Source organism: Salmo salar, chromosome 28, assembly GCF_965601325.2.
Source record: "Salmo salar chromosome 28, fSalSal1, whole genome shotgun sequence".
NCBI lineage: Eukaryota > Metazoa > Chordata > Actinopteri > Salmoniformes > Salmonidae > Salmo > Salmo salar.
Window position 1 is genome coordinate 32,492,688 of NC_138318.1, and position 16,562 is coordinate 32,509,249.

Consider the following 16,562-nt stretch of genomic DNA (forward strand, 5'->3'; position numbering starts at 1 on the left):
TACTCTACATTGTTGACTCTAGCGCGCTAACTCTACTCTAGCGCGCTAACTCTACTCTAGCATGTTGACTCTACTCTAGCGTGTTGACTCTACTCTAGCGTGTTGACTCTACTCTAGCGTGTTGACTCTACTCTAGCGTGTTAACTCTACTCTAGCGTGTTGACTCTATTCTACATTGTTGACTCTAGCGCGCTAACTCTACTCTAGCATGTTGACTCTACTCTAGCACGCTAACTCTACTCTAGCGTGTTGACTCTACTCTAGCGTGTTGACTCTACTCTAGCGTGTTGACTCTACTCTAGCGTGTTGACTCTACTCTAGCGTGTTGACTCTACTCTACATTGTTGACTCTAGCGCGCTAACTCTACTCTAGCATGTTGACTCTAGCGTGCTAACTCTACTCTAGCATGTTGACTCTACTCTAGTGTGTTGACTCTACTCTACATTGTTGACTCTAGCGCGCTAACTCTACTCTAGCATGTTGACTCTACTCTAGCGTGTTGACTCTACTCTAGCATGTTGACTCTACTCTAGCATGTTGACTCTACTCTAGCGTGTTGACTCTACTCTAGCGTGTTGACTCTACTCTACATTGTTGACTCTAGCGCGCTAACTCTACTCTAGCATGTTGACTCTTCTCTAGCACGCTAACTCTACTCTAGCGTGTTGACTCTACTCTACATTGTTGACTCTAGCGCGCTAACTCTACTCTAGCATGTTGACTCTAGCGTGCTAACTCTACTCTAGCATGTTGACTCTACTCTAGTGTGTTGACTCTACTCTACATTGTTGACTCTAGCGCGCTAACTCTACTCTAGCATGTTGACTCTACTCTAGCGTGTTGACTCTACTCTAGCATGTTGACTCTACTCTAGCGTGTTGACTCTACTCTAGCGTGTTGACTCTACTCTACATTGTTGACTCTAGCGCGCTAACTCTACTCTAGCATGTTGACTCTACTCTAGCGTGTTGACTCTACTCTACATTGTTGACTCTAGCGCGCTAACTCTACTCTAGCGTGTTGACTCTACTCTAGCGTGTTGACTCTACTCTAGCGTGTTGACTCTACTCTAGCGTGTTGACTCTACTCTACATTGTTGACTCTAGCGCTAACTCTAATCTAGCATGTTGACTCTACTCTAGCGTGTTGACTCTACTCTACAGTGTTGACTCTAGCGCGCTAACTCTACTGTAGCGTGTTGACTCTACTCTAGCGTGTTGACTCTACTCTACATTGTTGACTTTAGCGCGCTAACTCTACTCTAGCGTGTTGACTCTACTCTAGCGTGTTTACTCTAGCGCGCTAACTCTACTCTAGTGCGTTGACTCTACTCTAGCGTGTTGACTCTACTCTAGCGCGCTAACTCTACTCTAGCATGTTGACTCTACTCTAGCGTGTTGTCTCTACTCTAGCGTGTTGACTCTACTCTAGCGCGCTAACTCTACTCTAGTGCGTTGACTCTACTCTAGCGCGCTAACTCTACTCTAGCGTGTTGACTCTACTCTAGCGTGTTGACTCTACTCTAGTGTGTTGACTCTACTCTAGTGCTTTGACTCTACTCTAGCGTGTTGTCTCTACTCTAGCGCGTTTACTCTAGCATGTTGACTCTACTCTAGCGTGTTGACTCTACTCTAGCGTGTTGACTCTACTCTACATTGTTGACTCTAGCGCGCTAACTCTACTTTAGCGCGCTAACTCTACTCTAGCATGTTGACTCTACTCTAGCATGTTGACTCTACTCTAGCGCGCTGACTCTACTCTAGCATGTTGACTCTACTCTAGCGTGTTGTCTCTACTCTTAACGTGTTGTCTCTACTCTAGCATGTTGTCTCTACTCTAGCATGTTGTCTCTACTCTAGCATGTTGACTCTACTCTAGTGTGTTGTCTTTACTCTAGCGTGTTGTCTAGCGTGTTGACTCTACTCTAGCATGTTGACTCTACTCTAGTGTGTTGTCTCTACTCTAGTGTGTTGTCTCTACTCTAGCGTGTTGTCTAGCGTGTTGACTCTACTCTAGTGCGTTGACTCTACTCTAGCGTGTTGACTCTACTCTAGTGCGTTGACTCTACTCTAGCGTGTTTACTCTAGCATGTTGACTCTACTATAGCGCATTGTCTCTACTCTAGCGTGTTTACTCTAGCATGTTGACTCTACTCTAGCGTGTTGACTCTACTCTACATTGTTGACTCTAGCGCGCTAACTCTACTCTAGCGCGCTAACTCTACTCTAGCATGTTGACTCTACTCTAGCATGTTGACTCTACTCTAGCGCGCTAACTCTACTCTAGCATGTTGACTCTACTCTAGCGTGTTGTCTCTACTCTTAACGTGTTGTCTCTACTCTAGCATGTTGTCTCTACACTAGCATGTTGTCTCTACTCTAACGTGTTGTCTCTACTCTAGCGCGTTGTCTCTACTCTAGCGCGTTGTCTAGCGTGTTGACTCTACTCTAGCGTGTTGACTCTACTCTAGCGTGTTGTCTCTACTCTAGCATGTTGACTCTACTCTAGTGTGTTGTCTTTACTCTAGCGTGTTGTCTAGCGTGTTGACTCTACTCTAGCGTGTTGACTCTACTCTAGTGTGTTGTCTCTACTCTAGTGTGTTGTCTCTACTCTAGCGTGTTGTCTAGCGTGTTGACTCTACTCTAGTGCGTTGACTCTACTCTAGCGTGTTGACTCTACTCTAGTGCGTTGACTCTACTCTAGCGTGTTGACTACTCTAGCGCGTTTACTCTAGCATGTTGACTCTACTATAGCGCTAACTCTACTCTAGCATGTTGACTCTACTCTAGCATGTTGACTCTACTCTAGCGCGCTAACTCTACTCTAGCATGTTGACTCTACTCTAGCATGTTGACTCTACTCTAGCGTGTTGACTCTACTCTAGCGTGTTGACTCTACTCTAGCGTGTTGACTCTACTCTAGCGTGTTGACTCTACTCTAGCGTGTTGACTCTACTCTAGCGTGTTGACTCTACTCTAGCGTGTTGACTCTACTCTAGCGTGTTGACTCTACTCTAGCGTGTTGACTCTATTCTACATTGTTGACTCTAGCGCGCTAACTCTACTCTAGCATGTTGACTCTACTCTAGCACGCTAACTCTACTCTAGCGTGTTGACTCTACTCTAGCGTGTTGACTCTACTCTACATTGTTGACTCTAGCGCGCTAACTCTACTCTAGCATGTTGACTCTAGCGTGCTAACTCTACTCTAGCATGTTGACTCTACTCTAGCGTGTTGACTCTACTCTACATTGTTGACTCTAGCGCGCTAACTCTACTCTAGCATGTTGACTCTACTCTAGCGTGTTGACTCTACTCTAGCATGTTGACTCTACTCTAGCATGTTGACTCTACTCTAGCGTGTTGACTCTACTCTAGCGTGTTGACTCTACTCTACATTGTTGACTCTAGCGCGCTAACTCTACTCTAGCATGTTGACTCTACTCTAGCGTGTTGTCTCTACTCTTAACGTGTTGTCTCTACTCTAGCATGTTGTCTCTACACTAGCATGTTGTCTCTACTCTAGCGCGTTGTCTCTACTCTAGCGCGTTGTCTCTACTCTAGCGCGTTGTCTAGCGTGTTGACTCTACTCTAGCGTGTTGACTCTACTCTAGCGTGTTGTCTCTACTCTAGCATGTTGACTCTACTCTAGTGTGTTGTCTTTACTCTAGCGTGTTGTCTAGCGTGTTGACTCTACTCTAGCGTGTTGACTCTACTCTAGTGTGTTGTCTCTACTCTAGTGTGTTGTCTCTACTCTAGCGTGTTGTCTAGCGTGTTGACTCTACTCTAGTGCGTTGACTCTACTCTAGCGTGTTGACTCTACTCTAGTGCGTTGACTCTACTCTAGCGTGTTGACTACTCTAGCGCGTTTACTCTAGCATGTTGACTCTACTATAGCGCTAACTCTACTCTAGCATGTTGACTCTACTCTAGCATGTTGACTCTACTCTAGCGCGCTAACTCTACTCTAGCATGTTGACTCTACTCTAGCATGTTGACTCTACTCTAGCGTGTTGACTCTACTCTAGCGTGTTGACTCTACTCTAGCGTGTTGACTCTACTCTAGCGTGTTGACTCTACTCTAGCGTGTTGACTCTACTCTAGCGTGTTGACTCTACTCTAGCGTGTTGACTCTACTCTAGCGTGTTAACTCTACTCTAGCGTGTTGACTCTATTCTACATTGTTGACTCTAGCGCGCTAACTCTACTCTAGCATGTTGACTCTACTCTAGCACGCTAACTCTACTCTAGCGTGTTGACTCTACTCTAGCGTGTTGACTCTACTCTACATTGTTGACTCTAGCGCGCTAACTCTACTCTAGCATGTTGACTCTAGCGTGCTAACTCTACTCTAGCATGTTGACTCTACTCTAGCGTGTTGACTCTACTCTACATTGTTGACTCTAGCGCGCTAACTCTACTCTAGCATGTTGACTCTACTCTAGCGTGTTGACTCTACTCTAGCATGTTGACTCTACTCTAGCATGTTGACTCTACTCTAGCGTGTTGACTCTACTCTAGCGTGTTGACTCTACTCTACATTGTTGACTCTAGCGCGCTAACTCTACTCTAGCATGTTGACTCTACTCTAGCATGTTGACTCTACTCTAGCGTGTTGACTCTACTCTACATTGTTGACTCTAGCGCGCTAACTCTAATCTAGCATGTTGACTCTACTCTAGCGTGTTGACTCTACTCTACATTGTTGACTCTAGCGCGCTAACTCTACTCTAGCGTGTTGACTCTACTCTAGCGTGTTGACTCTACTCTACATTGTTGACTCTAGCGCGCTAACTCTACTCTAGCATGTTGACTCTAGCGTGCTAACTCTACTCTAGCATGTTGACTCTACTCTAGCATGTTGACTCTACTCTAGCGTGTTGACTCTACTCTAGCGTGTTGACTCTACTCTACATTGTTGACTCTAGCGCGCTAACTCTACTCTAGCATGTTGACTCTACTCTAGCGTGTTGACTCTACTCTACATTGTTGACTCTAGCGCGCTAACTCTACTCTAGCATGTTGACTCTACTCTAGCGTGTTGACTCTACTCTAGCGTGTTGACTCTACTCTAGCGTGTTGACTCTACTCTACATTGTTGACTCTAGCACGCTAACTCTACTCTAGCATGTTGACTCTACTCTAGCGTGTTGACTCTACTCTAGCGTGTTGACTCTACTCTACATTGTTGACTCTAGCGCGCTAACTCTAATCTAGCATGTTGACTCTACTCTAGCGTGTTGACTCTACTCTACATTGTTGACTCTAGCGCGCTAACTCTACTCTAGCGTGTTGACTCTACTCTAGCGTGTTGACTCTACTCTAGCGTGTTTACTCTAGCGCGCTAACTCTACTCTAGTGCGTTGACTCTACTCTAGCGCGCTAACTCTACTCTAGCATGTTGACTCTACTCTAGCGTGTTGACTCTACTCTAGCGTGTTGACTCTACTCTAGCGTGTTGACTCTACTCTAGCGTGTTGACTCTACTCTAGCGTGTTGACTCTACTCTAGCGTGTTGACTCTACTCTAGCATGTTGACTCTACTCTAGCGTGTTGTCTCTACTCTAACGTGTTGTCTCTACTCTAGCATGTTGTCTCTACTCTAGCATGTTGACTCTACTCTAGCATGTTGTCTTTACTCTAGCGTGTTGACTCTAGCATGTTGACTCTACTCTAGCGCGTTGACTCTACTCTAGCGTGTTGACTCTACTCTAGCGTGTTGTCTAGTGTGTTGACTCTACTCTAACCTGTTGACTCTAGCGCATCGACTACTCTAGCGTGTTTAGTGTGTTGACTCTACTCTAGCGTGTTGACTACTCTAGCGTGTTGTCTAGCATGTTGACTCTAGCGCGTTGACTCAAGCGTGTTGACTCTACTCTAGCGTGTTGACTCTACTCTAGCGTGTTGACTCTACTCTAGCGTGTTGACTCTACTCTAGCGTGTTGACTCTACTCTAGCGTGTTGACTCTAGCGCGCTAACTCTACTCTAGCATGTTGACTCTACTCTAGCACGCTAACTCTACTCTAGCGTGTTGACTCTACTCTAGCGTGTTGACTCTACTCTACATTGTTGACTCTAGCGCGCTAACTCTAATCTAGCATGTTGACTCTACTCTAGCGTGTTGACTCTACTCTACATTGTTGACTCTAGCGTGTTGACTCTACTCTAGCGTGTTGTCTAGTGTGTTGACTCTACTCTAACCTGTTGACTCTAGCGCATCGACTACTCTAGCGTGTTTAGTGTGTTGACTCTACTCTAGCGTGTTGACTACTCTAGCGTGTTGTCTAGCATGTTGACTCTAGCGCGTTGACTCAAGCGTGTTGACTCTACTCTAGCGTGTTGACTCTACTCTAGCGTGTTGACTCTACTCTAGCGTGTTGACTCTACTCTAGCGTGTTGACTCTACTCTAGCGTGTTGACTCTAGCGCGCTAACTCTACTCTAGCATGTTGACTCTACTCTAGCACGCTAACTCTACTCTAGCGTGTTGACTCTACTCTAGCGTGTTGACTCTACTCTACATTGTTGACTCTAGCGCGCTAACTCTAATCTAGCATGTTGACTCTACTCTAGCGTGTTGACTCTACTCTACATTGTTGACTCTAGCGTGTTGACTCTACTCTAGCGTGTTGACTCTACTCTAGCGTGTTTACTCTAGCGCGCTAACTCTACTCTAGTGCGTTGACTCTACTCTAGCGTGTTGACTCTACTCTAGCGCGCTAACTCTACTCTAGCATGTTGACTCTACTCTAGCGTGTTGTCTCTACTCTAGCGTGTTGTCTCTACTCTAGCGTGTTGTCTCTACTCTAGCGTGTTGACTCTACTCTAGCATGTTGACTCTACTCTAACGTGTTGTCTCTACTCTAACGTGTTGACTCTAGCATGTTGACTCTACTCTAGCGCATTGACTGTACTCTAGCGTGTTGACTCTACTCTAGCGTGTTGTCTAGTGTGTTGACTACTCTAACCTGTTGACTCTAGCGCATCGACTACTCTAGCGTGTTTAGTGTGTTGACTCTACTCTAGCGTGTTGACTACTCTAGCGTGTTGTCTAGCATGTTGACTCTAGCGCGTTGACTCAAGCGTGTTGACTCTACTCTAGCGTGTTGACTACTCTGGCGTGTTGACTACTCTAGCATGTTGTCTAGCATGTTGACTCTAATCTAGCGCATTGACTCTACTCTAGCATGTTGACTCTAGCGTGTTGACTCTAGCGTGTTGACTCTAGCGTGTTGACTCAACTCTAGTGCAGTGTCTCTACTCTAGCGTGTTGTCTCTACTCTAGCGTGTTGTCTAGCGCGTTGACACTACTCTAGCGTGTTGTCTATACTCTAGCGCGTTGACACTACTCTAGCGTGTTGTCTATACTCTAGCGCGTTGACACTACTCTAGCGTGTTGTCTATACTCTAGCGCGTTGACTCTACTCTAGCGTGTTGTCTCTAATCTAGCGTATTGACTCAACTGTAGTGTGTTGTCTAGCATATTGACTCGACTCTAGCGCGTTGACTCGTGTATTGACTCTACTATAGTGCATTGAATCTACTCTAGCGTGTTGACTCTACTCTAGCGCGTTGACTCTAGCGTATTGACTCTACTATAGCGCGTTGACTCTACTCTAGCGTATTGACTCTACTATAGCACATTGAATCTACTCTAGCGCGTTGACTCTAGCGTATTGACTCTACTATAGCGTGTTGACTCTACTCTAGCGCATTGACTCTACTCCAGCGTGTTGACTCTACTCTAGCGCGTTGACTCTAGCGTGTTGACTTTACTATAGCACATTGAATCTACTCTAGCACGTTGTCTCTACTCTAGCGTATTGACTTTAGTGTGTTGTCTCTACTCTACCGTGTTGACTAGCGTGTTTACTCTAGCGCGTTGTCTCTATTTTACCGCCTTGTCTTATCTTACGAGGCGGCAGATAGACTAGTGGTTAGAGCGCTGGACTTGTAACCGAAAGGTTGCAAGATCGAATCCCCAAGCTGACTAGGTAAAAACAATCTGTCATTCTGCCCCTGATCAAGGCAGTTAACCCACTGTTCCTAGGCATCATTGAAAACTACTCTAGTGCGTTGTCTCTAGCTTGTGAGAATGACCTCAGAACACCTCGGGAAGAAGTGAATAATTGTTTTGAAGCAAAGCACCATTCAAACTGAGAAAATAATGTAGCATCCTGCTTTTTCATTGTCGTTCATTCTTTCGTTCGTTCGTTCGTTCATTCAAGCATTCAAGCAGTAAAATGTTCCCTCACAATTTCAACATGCACTGAACCTTTGCCTATTGAATTGAATTGAATTTATTTTGGGACACAGACTTATACACAATGTGGACCCAGAGGATATCACTTGAAAGTATTAATTAAAACGTTTGTTTCTAAAGTGGTCCTCAATGGTAAAAACAATAACACATATAATGATTAAAAGAGAAGACAAAATTACAAACAGCCATAAATACATTCATTTATATTGACATCCTAAAAAGTGGCACTATTCACTGTACTTCTCCCTAACCTTAAAAATCAACCATATTAATTTCACATTAAAACAATCTATTAATTGCACATCACACCGATCCTTTAAATAAATATACCTGACCAGCAGTAGGGGGCACAAGGGGCAGTGGAGTGGTTTCTCTTACTTAGACAACCTTGTCCAAATGAAAACCTTTGTCTGCTTTTGAAACCTATTTTCATTTGCTTGATCTCCAAGGGAAGGCTATTCCATAGACAAATGCCTGTATGGAAAACATGCTCCTCGCAGTACTGTTTACTCTTGGGATTTTACTAGACATAACACTAGCTTTGGTACTGGTTATAGACCATATCAATGTGGTTTTTCATGTAACCTGGGCCACGATCATTTAAGATGTCAAACATATAATTAAGTTTAAGTTGGTCCACTCTGGACTCAAGGCAACAAGCCCACCTCCCGGAACTCCTGTATCCCTGTTCCTGTTTAACTGTCCTGTCCTGTCGATGGTAGGAGGTCAAGTCTGGGGTTGAGGAGAGCCGTGCGCTGCGGAGCCGGATCCAGCTGTCTGAGGCAGCCCAGAAGCAGGCCAGAGGGATGGAGATGGATTATGAGGAGGTGATCCATCTCCTGGAGGCTGAGATAGCTGAGCTCCAGACCCAGAGGACAGAGCAGCCCGGCCAGTCCAGCCAGGTGCAGGTAACACAGACTGAGTCTCAAATCATACCCTTTAATCTCTAGATACAGTAGTGCACTACTTTTGAGCAGAGCCAATACCCTACACAGTTTTGAACAGTGCTATTATTGTCCATGTAGTGCACTACTGTAGACCAGGCCATATGAGCAGCAGAACTGTGGACCTCCTGGCGAAGATGTTTTTTGTTGTTGCACTCTTCTCTTACTGTCTTTCCTTCTCTCTCTCCTTTTCATGTCATTCTCCTTTTCCTTTGTTAGTGTGTTGCAGGGCCTATAAACCCAGTCTGAGGTAACAGACTTCACTAGCCCTCCGTTCGTGTGTAGGGCCTATAAACCTGTGCCCAGTCTGAGCTAAGACTATACTACATTCCCCAGTTGGAATGAATAACAGTCTACTCTTCGACCACATGTATTATTAACATGTATCACATACACGCCTAAATGTCTTACTCACGTCGGCCATGGAGAACGAGAGCCCACAGTCCTTGGGACCGGACCATGTCGGTGGCACTGGGTTAGCAAGATGTCCGCAACGACTCGACTGCACATTTTATTAACTTGGCTTAAGGCAGGGATGAGCAACTAGCGGCCCACGGCTCCCCTTTTGTAGGCCCGCAGATCAATTTCCAAAAACTGCTGTTGAGAGTTAGAATAGTAGAATACACAAGGTGCAACTTGCTCCAAAACTGCAACATTTACTCAATGCCCCATGGCAAAATATGTAGAATTGTAGCAAACTTGCTCTAAAACTGCAAAATTTACTCTATGCCCCATGGCAAAATGTGTAGAATTGCAGGAAATTAATGCTAAAACTTTTTTCTCTTCGCTGTCAAGAGGGAGGCCACTACAATGTTTTGCTTACTAGGCTAACTGACTGCATGTGTGGGTACGAATGTGTGTACGCAGACCCGCGAGCTACTGCCCCATCCGCTCCAAGTTCCTCCCTCCCTCTCCCCTGTGCTGCTAGGTAAAGTCAGCTCCAGGTTCCTCCCTCCCTCTCCCCTGTGCTGCTAGGTAAAGTCCGCTCCAGGTTCCTCCCTCCCTCTCCCCTGTGCTGCTAGGTAAAGTCCGCTCCAGATTCCTCCCTCTCCCCTGTGCTGCTAGGTAAAGTCCGCTCCAGGTTCCTCCCTCTCCCCTGTGCTGCTAGGTAAAGTCCGCTCCAGGTTCCTCCCTCCCTCTCCCCTGTGCTGCTAGGTAAAATCCGCTCCAGGTTCCTCCCTCCCTCTCCCCTGTGCTGCTAGGTAAAATCCGCTCCAGGTTCCTCCCTCCCTCTCCCCTGTGCTGCTAGGTAAAGTCCGCTCCAGGTTCCTCCCTCTCCCCTGTGCTGCTAGGTAAAGTCCGCTCCAGGTTCTCCCCTCCCTCTCCCCTGTGCTGCTAGGTAAAATCCGCTCCAGGTTCCTCCCTCCCTCTCCCCTGTGCTGCTAGGTAAAGTCCGCTCCAGGTTCCTCCCTCTCCCCTGTGCTGCTAGGTAAAGTCCGCTCCAGGTCCCTCCCTCTCCCCTGTGCTGCTAGGTAAAGTTCGCTCCAGGTTCCTCCCTCCCTCTCCCCTGTGCTGCTAGGTAAAGTCCGCTCCAGGTTCCTCCCTCCCTCTCCCCTGTGCTGCTAGGTAAAATCCGCTCCAGGTTCCTCCCTCTCCCCTGTGCTGCTAGGTAAAGTCCGCTCCAGGTTCCTCCCTCCCTCTCCCCTGTGCTGCTAGGTAAAGTCCGCTCCAGGTCCCTCCCTCCCTCTCCCCTGTGCTGCTAGGTAAAGTCCGCTCCAGGTTCCTCCCTCTCTCTCCCCTGTGCTGCTAGGTAAATTCCGCTCCAGGTTCCTCCCTCCCTCTCCCCTGTGCTGCTAGGTAAAATCCGCTCCAGGTTCCTCCCTCCCTCTCCCCTGTGCTGCTCGGTAAAGTCCGCTCCAGGTTCCTCCCTCCCTCTCCCCTGTGCTGCTAGGTAAAGTCCGCTCCAGGTTCCTCCCTCCCTCTCCCCTGTGCTGCTAGGTAAAGTCCGCTCCAGGTTCCTCCCTCCCTCTCCCCTGTGCTGCTAGGTAAAGTCCGCTCCAGGTTCCTCCCTCCCTCTCCCCTGTGCTGCTAGGTAAAGTCCGCTCCAGGTTCCTCCCTCCCTCTCCCCTGTGCTGCTAGGTAAAGTCCGCTCCAGGTTCCTCCCTCCCTCTCCCCTGTGCTGCTAGGTAAAGTCCGCTCCAGGTTCCTCCCTCCCTCTCCCCTGTGCTGCTAGGTAAAGTCCGCTCCAGGTTCCTCCCTCCCTCTCCCCTGTGCTGCTAGGTAAAGTCCGCTCCAGGTTCCTCCCTCCCTCTCCCCTGTGCTGCTAGGTAAAGTCCGCTCCAGATTCCTCCCTCTCCCCTGTGCTGCTAGGTAAAGTCCGCTCCAGGTTCCTCCCTCTCCCCTGTGCTGCTAGGTAAAGTCCGCTCCAGATTCCTCCCTCTCCCCTGTGCTGCTAGGTAAAGTCCGCTCCAGGTTCCTCCCTCCCTCTCCCCTGTGCTGCTAGGTAAAGTCCGCTCCAGGTTCCTCCCTCCCTCTCCCCTGTGCTGCTAGGTAAAATCCGCTCCAGGTTCCTCCCTCCCTCTCCCCTGTGCTGCTAGGTAAAATCCGCTCCAGGTTCCTCCCTCCCTCTCCCCTGTGCTGCTAGGTAAAGTCCGCTCCAGGTTCCTCCCTCTCCCCTGTGCTGCTAGGTAAAGTCCGCTCCAGGTTCTCCCCTCCCTCTCCCCTGTGCTGCTAGGTAAAGTCCGCTCCAGGTTCCTCCCTCCCTCTCCCCTGTGCTGCTAGGTAAAGTCCGCTCCAGGTCCCTCCCTCTCCCCTGTGCTGCTAGGTAAAGTCCGCTCCAGGTCCCTCCCTCTCCCCTGTGCTGCTAGGTAAAGTTCGCTCCAGGTTCCTCCTTCCCTCTCCCCTGTGCTGCTAGGTAAAGTCCGCTCCAGGTTCCTCCCTCCCTCTCCCCTGTGCTGCTAGGTAAAATCCGCTCCAGGTTCCTCCCTCTCCCCTGTGCTGCTAGGTAAAGTCCGCTCCAGGTTCCTCCCTCCCTCTCCCCTGTGCTGCTAGGTAAAGTCCGCTCCAGGTCCCTCCCTCCCTCTCCCCTGTGCTGCTAGGTAAAGTCCGCTCCAGGTTCCTCCCTCTCTCTCCCCTGTGCTGCTAGGTAAATTCCGCTCCAGGTTCCTCCCTCCCTCTCCCCTGTGCTGCTAGGTAAAATCCGCTCCAGGTTCCTCCCTCCCTCTCCCCTGTGCTGCTCGGTAAAGTCCGCTCCAGGTTCCTCCCTCCCTCTCCCCTGTGCTGCTAGGTAAAATCCGCTCCAGGTTCCTCCCTCCCTCTCCCCTGTGCTGCTAGGTAAAGTCCGCTCCAGGTTCCTCCCTCCCTCTCCCCTGTGCTGCTAGGTAAAGTCCGCTCCAGGTTCCTCCCTCCCTCTCCCCTGTGCTGCTAGGTAAAGTCCGCTCCAGGTTCCTCCCTCCCTCTCCCCTGTGCTGCTAGGTAAAGTCCGCTCCAGGTTCCTCCCTCTCTCTCCCCTGTGCTGCTAGGTAAAGTCCGCTCCAGGTTCCTCCCTCTCTCTCCCCTGTGCTGCTAGGTAAAATCCGCTCCAGGTTCCTCCCTCTCCACTTTGCTGCTAGGTAATGTCCGCTCCAGGTTCCTCCCTCCCTCTCCCCTGTGCTGCTAGGTAAAATCCGCTCCAGGTTCCTCCCTCCCTCTCCCCTGTGCTGCTAGGTAAAATCCGCTCCCGGTTCCTCCCTCTCCCCTGTGCTGCTAGGTAAAGTCCGCTCCAGGTTCCTCCCTCCCTCTCCCCTGTGCTGCTAGGTAAAGTCCGCTCCAGGTCCCTCCCTCCCTCTCCCCTGTGCTGCTAGGTAAAATCCGCTCCAGGTTCCTCCCTCTCTCTCCCCTGTGCTGCTAGGTAAAGTCCGCTCCAGGTTCCTCCCTCCCTCTCCCCTGTGCTGCTAGGTAAAGTCCGCTCCAGGTTCCTCCCTCCCTCTCCCCTGTGCTGCTAGGTAAAGTCCGCTCCAGGTTCCTCCCTCTCTCTCCCCTGTGCTGCTAGGTAAAGTCCGCTCCAGGTTCCTCCCTCTCTCTCCCCTGTGCTGCTAGGTAAAATCCGCTCCAGGTTCCTCCCTCTCCACTTTGCTGCTAGGTAATGTCCGCTCCAGGTTCCTCCCTCCCTCTCCCCTGTGCTGCTAGGTAAAATCCGCTCCAGGTTCCTCCCTCCCTCTCCCCTGTGCTGCTAGGTAAAATCCGCTCCCGGTTCCTCCCTCTCCCCTGTGCTGCTAGGTAAAGTCCGCTCCAGGTTCCTCCCTCCCTCTCCCCTGTGCTGCTAGGTAAAGTCCGCTCCAGGTCCCTCCCTCCCTCTCCCCTGTGCTGCTAGGTAAAATCCGCTCCAGGTTCCTCCCTCTCTCTCCCCTGTGCTGCTAGGTAAAGTCCGCTCCAGGTTCCTCCCTCCCTCTCCCCTGTGCTGCTAGGTAAAGTCCGCTCCAGGTTCCTCCCTCTCTCTCCCCTGTGCTGCTAGGTAAAATCCGCTCCAGGTTCCTCCCTCTCCACTGTGCTGCTAGGTAAAGTCCGCTCCAGGTTCCTCCCTCCCTCTCCCCTGTGCTACTAGGTAAAGTCCGCTCCAGGTTCCCCCCTCTCCCCTGTGCTGCTAGGTAAAGTCCGCTCCAGGTTCCTCCCTCTCCCCTGTGCTGCTAGGTAAAGTCCGCTCCAGGTTCCTCCCTTTCCCCTGTGCTGCTAGGTAAAGTCCGCTCCAGGTTCCCCCCTCTCCCCTGTGCTGCTAGGTAAAGTCCGCTCCAGGTTCCTCCCTCTCCCCTGTGCTGCTAGGTAAAGTCCGCTCCAGGTTCCCCCCTCCCTCTCCCCTGTGCTGCTAGGTAAAGTCCGCTCCAGGTTCCTCCCTCCCTCTCCCTGTGCTGCTAGGTAAAGTCCGCTCCAGGTTCCTCCCTCTCCCCTGTGCTGCTAGGTAAAGTCCGCTCCAGGTTCCTCCCTCCCTCTCCCCTGTGCTGCTAGGTAAAGTCCGCTCCAGGTTCCTCCCTCTCCCCTGTGCTGCTAGGTAAAGTCCGCTCCAGGTTCCCCCCTCCCTCTCCCCTGTGCTGCTAGGTAAAGTCCGCTCCAGGTTCCTCCCTCCCTCTCCCCTGTGCTGCTAGGTAAAGTCCACTCCAAATCAAATCAATGAAAATGTTACTGGTCACATACACATAATGCTTGTGTTCCTAGCTCCAACAATACAGTAGTATCTAACAATTCACAAAAATACACACATCTAAAAGTAAAATAATGGAATTAAGAAATATCTAAATATTAGGACGAGCAATGTCTGAGTGGCATTGACTAAAGTACAGTAGAGTACAGTATATACATATGAAATTAGTAAAACAGTATGTAAACATTATTAAAGTGACTAGTGTTCCATTTAAAGTGACCAGTGATTCCATGTCTATGTACATAGGGCAGCAGCCTCTAAGGTGCAGGGTTGAGTAACCAGGTGGTAGCCGGCTAGTGATGGATATTTAACAGTCTGATGACCTTGAGATAGAAGCTGTTTTTCAGTCTCTCGGTCACAGCTTTACCTGTACTGACCTGTACTGACCTCGACCTCTGGATGGTAGCAGTGTGAACAGGCCGTGGCTCGGGTGATTGATGTCATTTATGATATTTTTGGCCTTCCTGTGACATCAGGTTCTGTAGGTGTGCTGGAGGGCAGGCAGTGTGCCCCCGGTGATGCTTTGGGCAGACTGCACCATCCTCTGGAGACCCCTGCGGTTGCGGGCAGTGCAGTTGCCGTACCAGGCGGTGATACAGCCCGACAGGATGCTCTCAATTGTACATCTGTAAAAGTTTGAGGGTCTTATGGGCCAAGCCGGATTTCTTCAGCCTCCTGAGGTTGAAAAGATGCTGTTGCGCCTTCTTCACCACACTGTCTGTGTGGGTGAACCATTTCATATTGTCAGTGATGTGTATGCAGAGGAACTTGAAGCTTTTCACCTTCTCCACTGCGGTACCGTCGATGTGAATAGGGGCTAGCTCGCTCTGTTGTCTCCTGAAGTCCACGATCAGCTCCTTTGTTTTGTTGACGTTGAGGGAGAGGTTATTTTCCTGGCACCACTCCGCCAGGGCCCTCACCTCCTCCCTGTAGGCTGTCTCATCATTGTTGGTAATCAGACCTACTACTGTCATGTTGTCTGCAAACTTTATGATTGAGTTGGAAGCGTGCGTGGACACGCAGTCATGGATGAACAGGGAGTACAGGAGGGGGCTGAGAACGCAACCTTGTTGGGTCCCTGTGTTGTGGATCAGCGTAGTGGAGGTGTTATTTCCAACCTTCACCACCTGGGGGCGACCCATCAAGATGTCCAGGACCCAGTTGCACAGGGTGGGGTTCAGACCAAGGGTCTCGAGCTTAATGATGAGCTTGGAGGGTACTATGGTGTATTCCTCTTGTCCAGATGGGATAGGGCAGTGTGCAGTGCAATGGCGATGGCATCATCTGTAGATCTATCGGGACGGTATGCAAATTGAGGTGCATCTATGGTGTAAGGTGGAGGTGATATGATCCTTAACTAGCCTCTCAAAGCACTTCATGATGACAGAAGTGAGTGCTACGGTGCGATAGTCATTTAGTTCAGTTACCTTTGCTTTCTTGGGTACAGGAAGAATGGTGGACATCTTGAAGCAAGTGGGGACAGCAGACAAAGATTGGAGAGAGATTGAATATGTCCGTAAACACTCCAGCCAGCTGGTCTGCGCATGCTCTGAGGACACGGCTAGGTATACCGTCTAGACCTGCAGTCTTGTGAGGGTTAACACGCTTAAATGCCACGGAGAACGAGAGCCCACAGTCCTTGGGAGCAGACCATGTCGGTGGGAATGTGTTATCCTCAAAGCGGGCAAATGAGGTGTTTAGCTTGTCCAGAAGCAAAACGTTTGTGTCCGCGATGAGGCTGGTTTTCCCTTTGTAATCCGTGATTGTCTGTAGGCCGTGCCACATACAGTTGAAGTCGAAAGTTTACATACACTTAGGTTGGAGTCATTAAAACTCGTTTTTCAACCACACCACAAATTTCTTGTTAACAAACTGTAGTTTTGATAAGTCGGGTAGGACATGTACTTTGTGCATGACACAAGTAATTTTTCCAAGAATTGTTTACAGACACATTATTTTACTTATAATTCACTGTATCACAATTCCAGTGGGTTAGAAATTTACATACACTGAGTTGACTGTGCCTTTAAACAGCTTGGAAAATTCCAGAAAATTATGTCATGGCTTTAGAAGCTTCTGACAGAAGCGTTCTGTCTCCTAGAGATGAACGTACTTTGGTGTGAAAATCAATCCCAGAACAACAGCAAAGGACCTTGTGAAGATGCTGGAGGAAACAGGTACAAACGTATCTATATCCACAATAAAACGAGTCCTATATCGACATAACCTGAAAGGCCGCTCA

At 49.2% G+C, this 16,562-nt stretch overlaps 1 protein-coding gene across 1 annotated transcript in view; it reads left to right on the forward strand.

Annotated features, from left to right (window-relative positions):
* LOC106589860 (syntaxin-binding protein 4) overlaps window positions 1-16,562 on the forward strand; it is a 138,524-nt gene that overhangs the window by 76,848 nt on the left and 45,114 nt on the right. Inside the window, exon 17 of the mRNA XM_014180263.3 lies at window positions 8,986-9,171. Within this exon, the coding sequence (XP_014035738.1) occupies window positions 8,986-9,171 (186 nt within the window). The remainder of the gene's footprint in view (window positions 1-8,985; window positions 9,172-16,562) is intronic.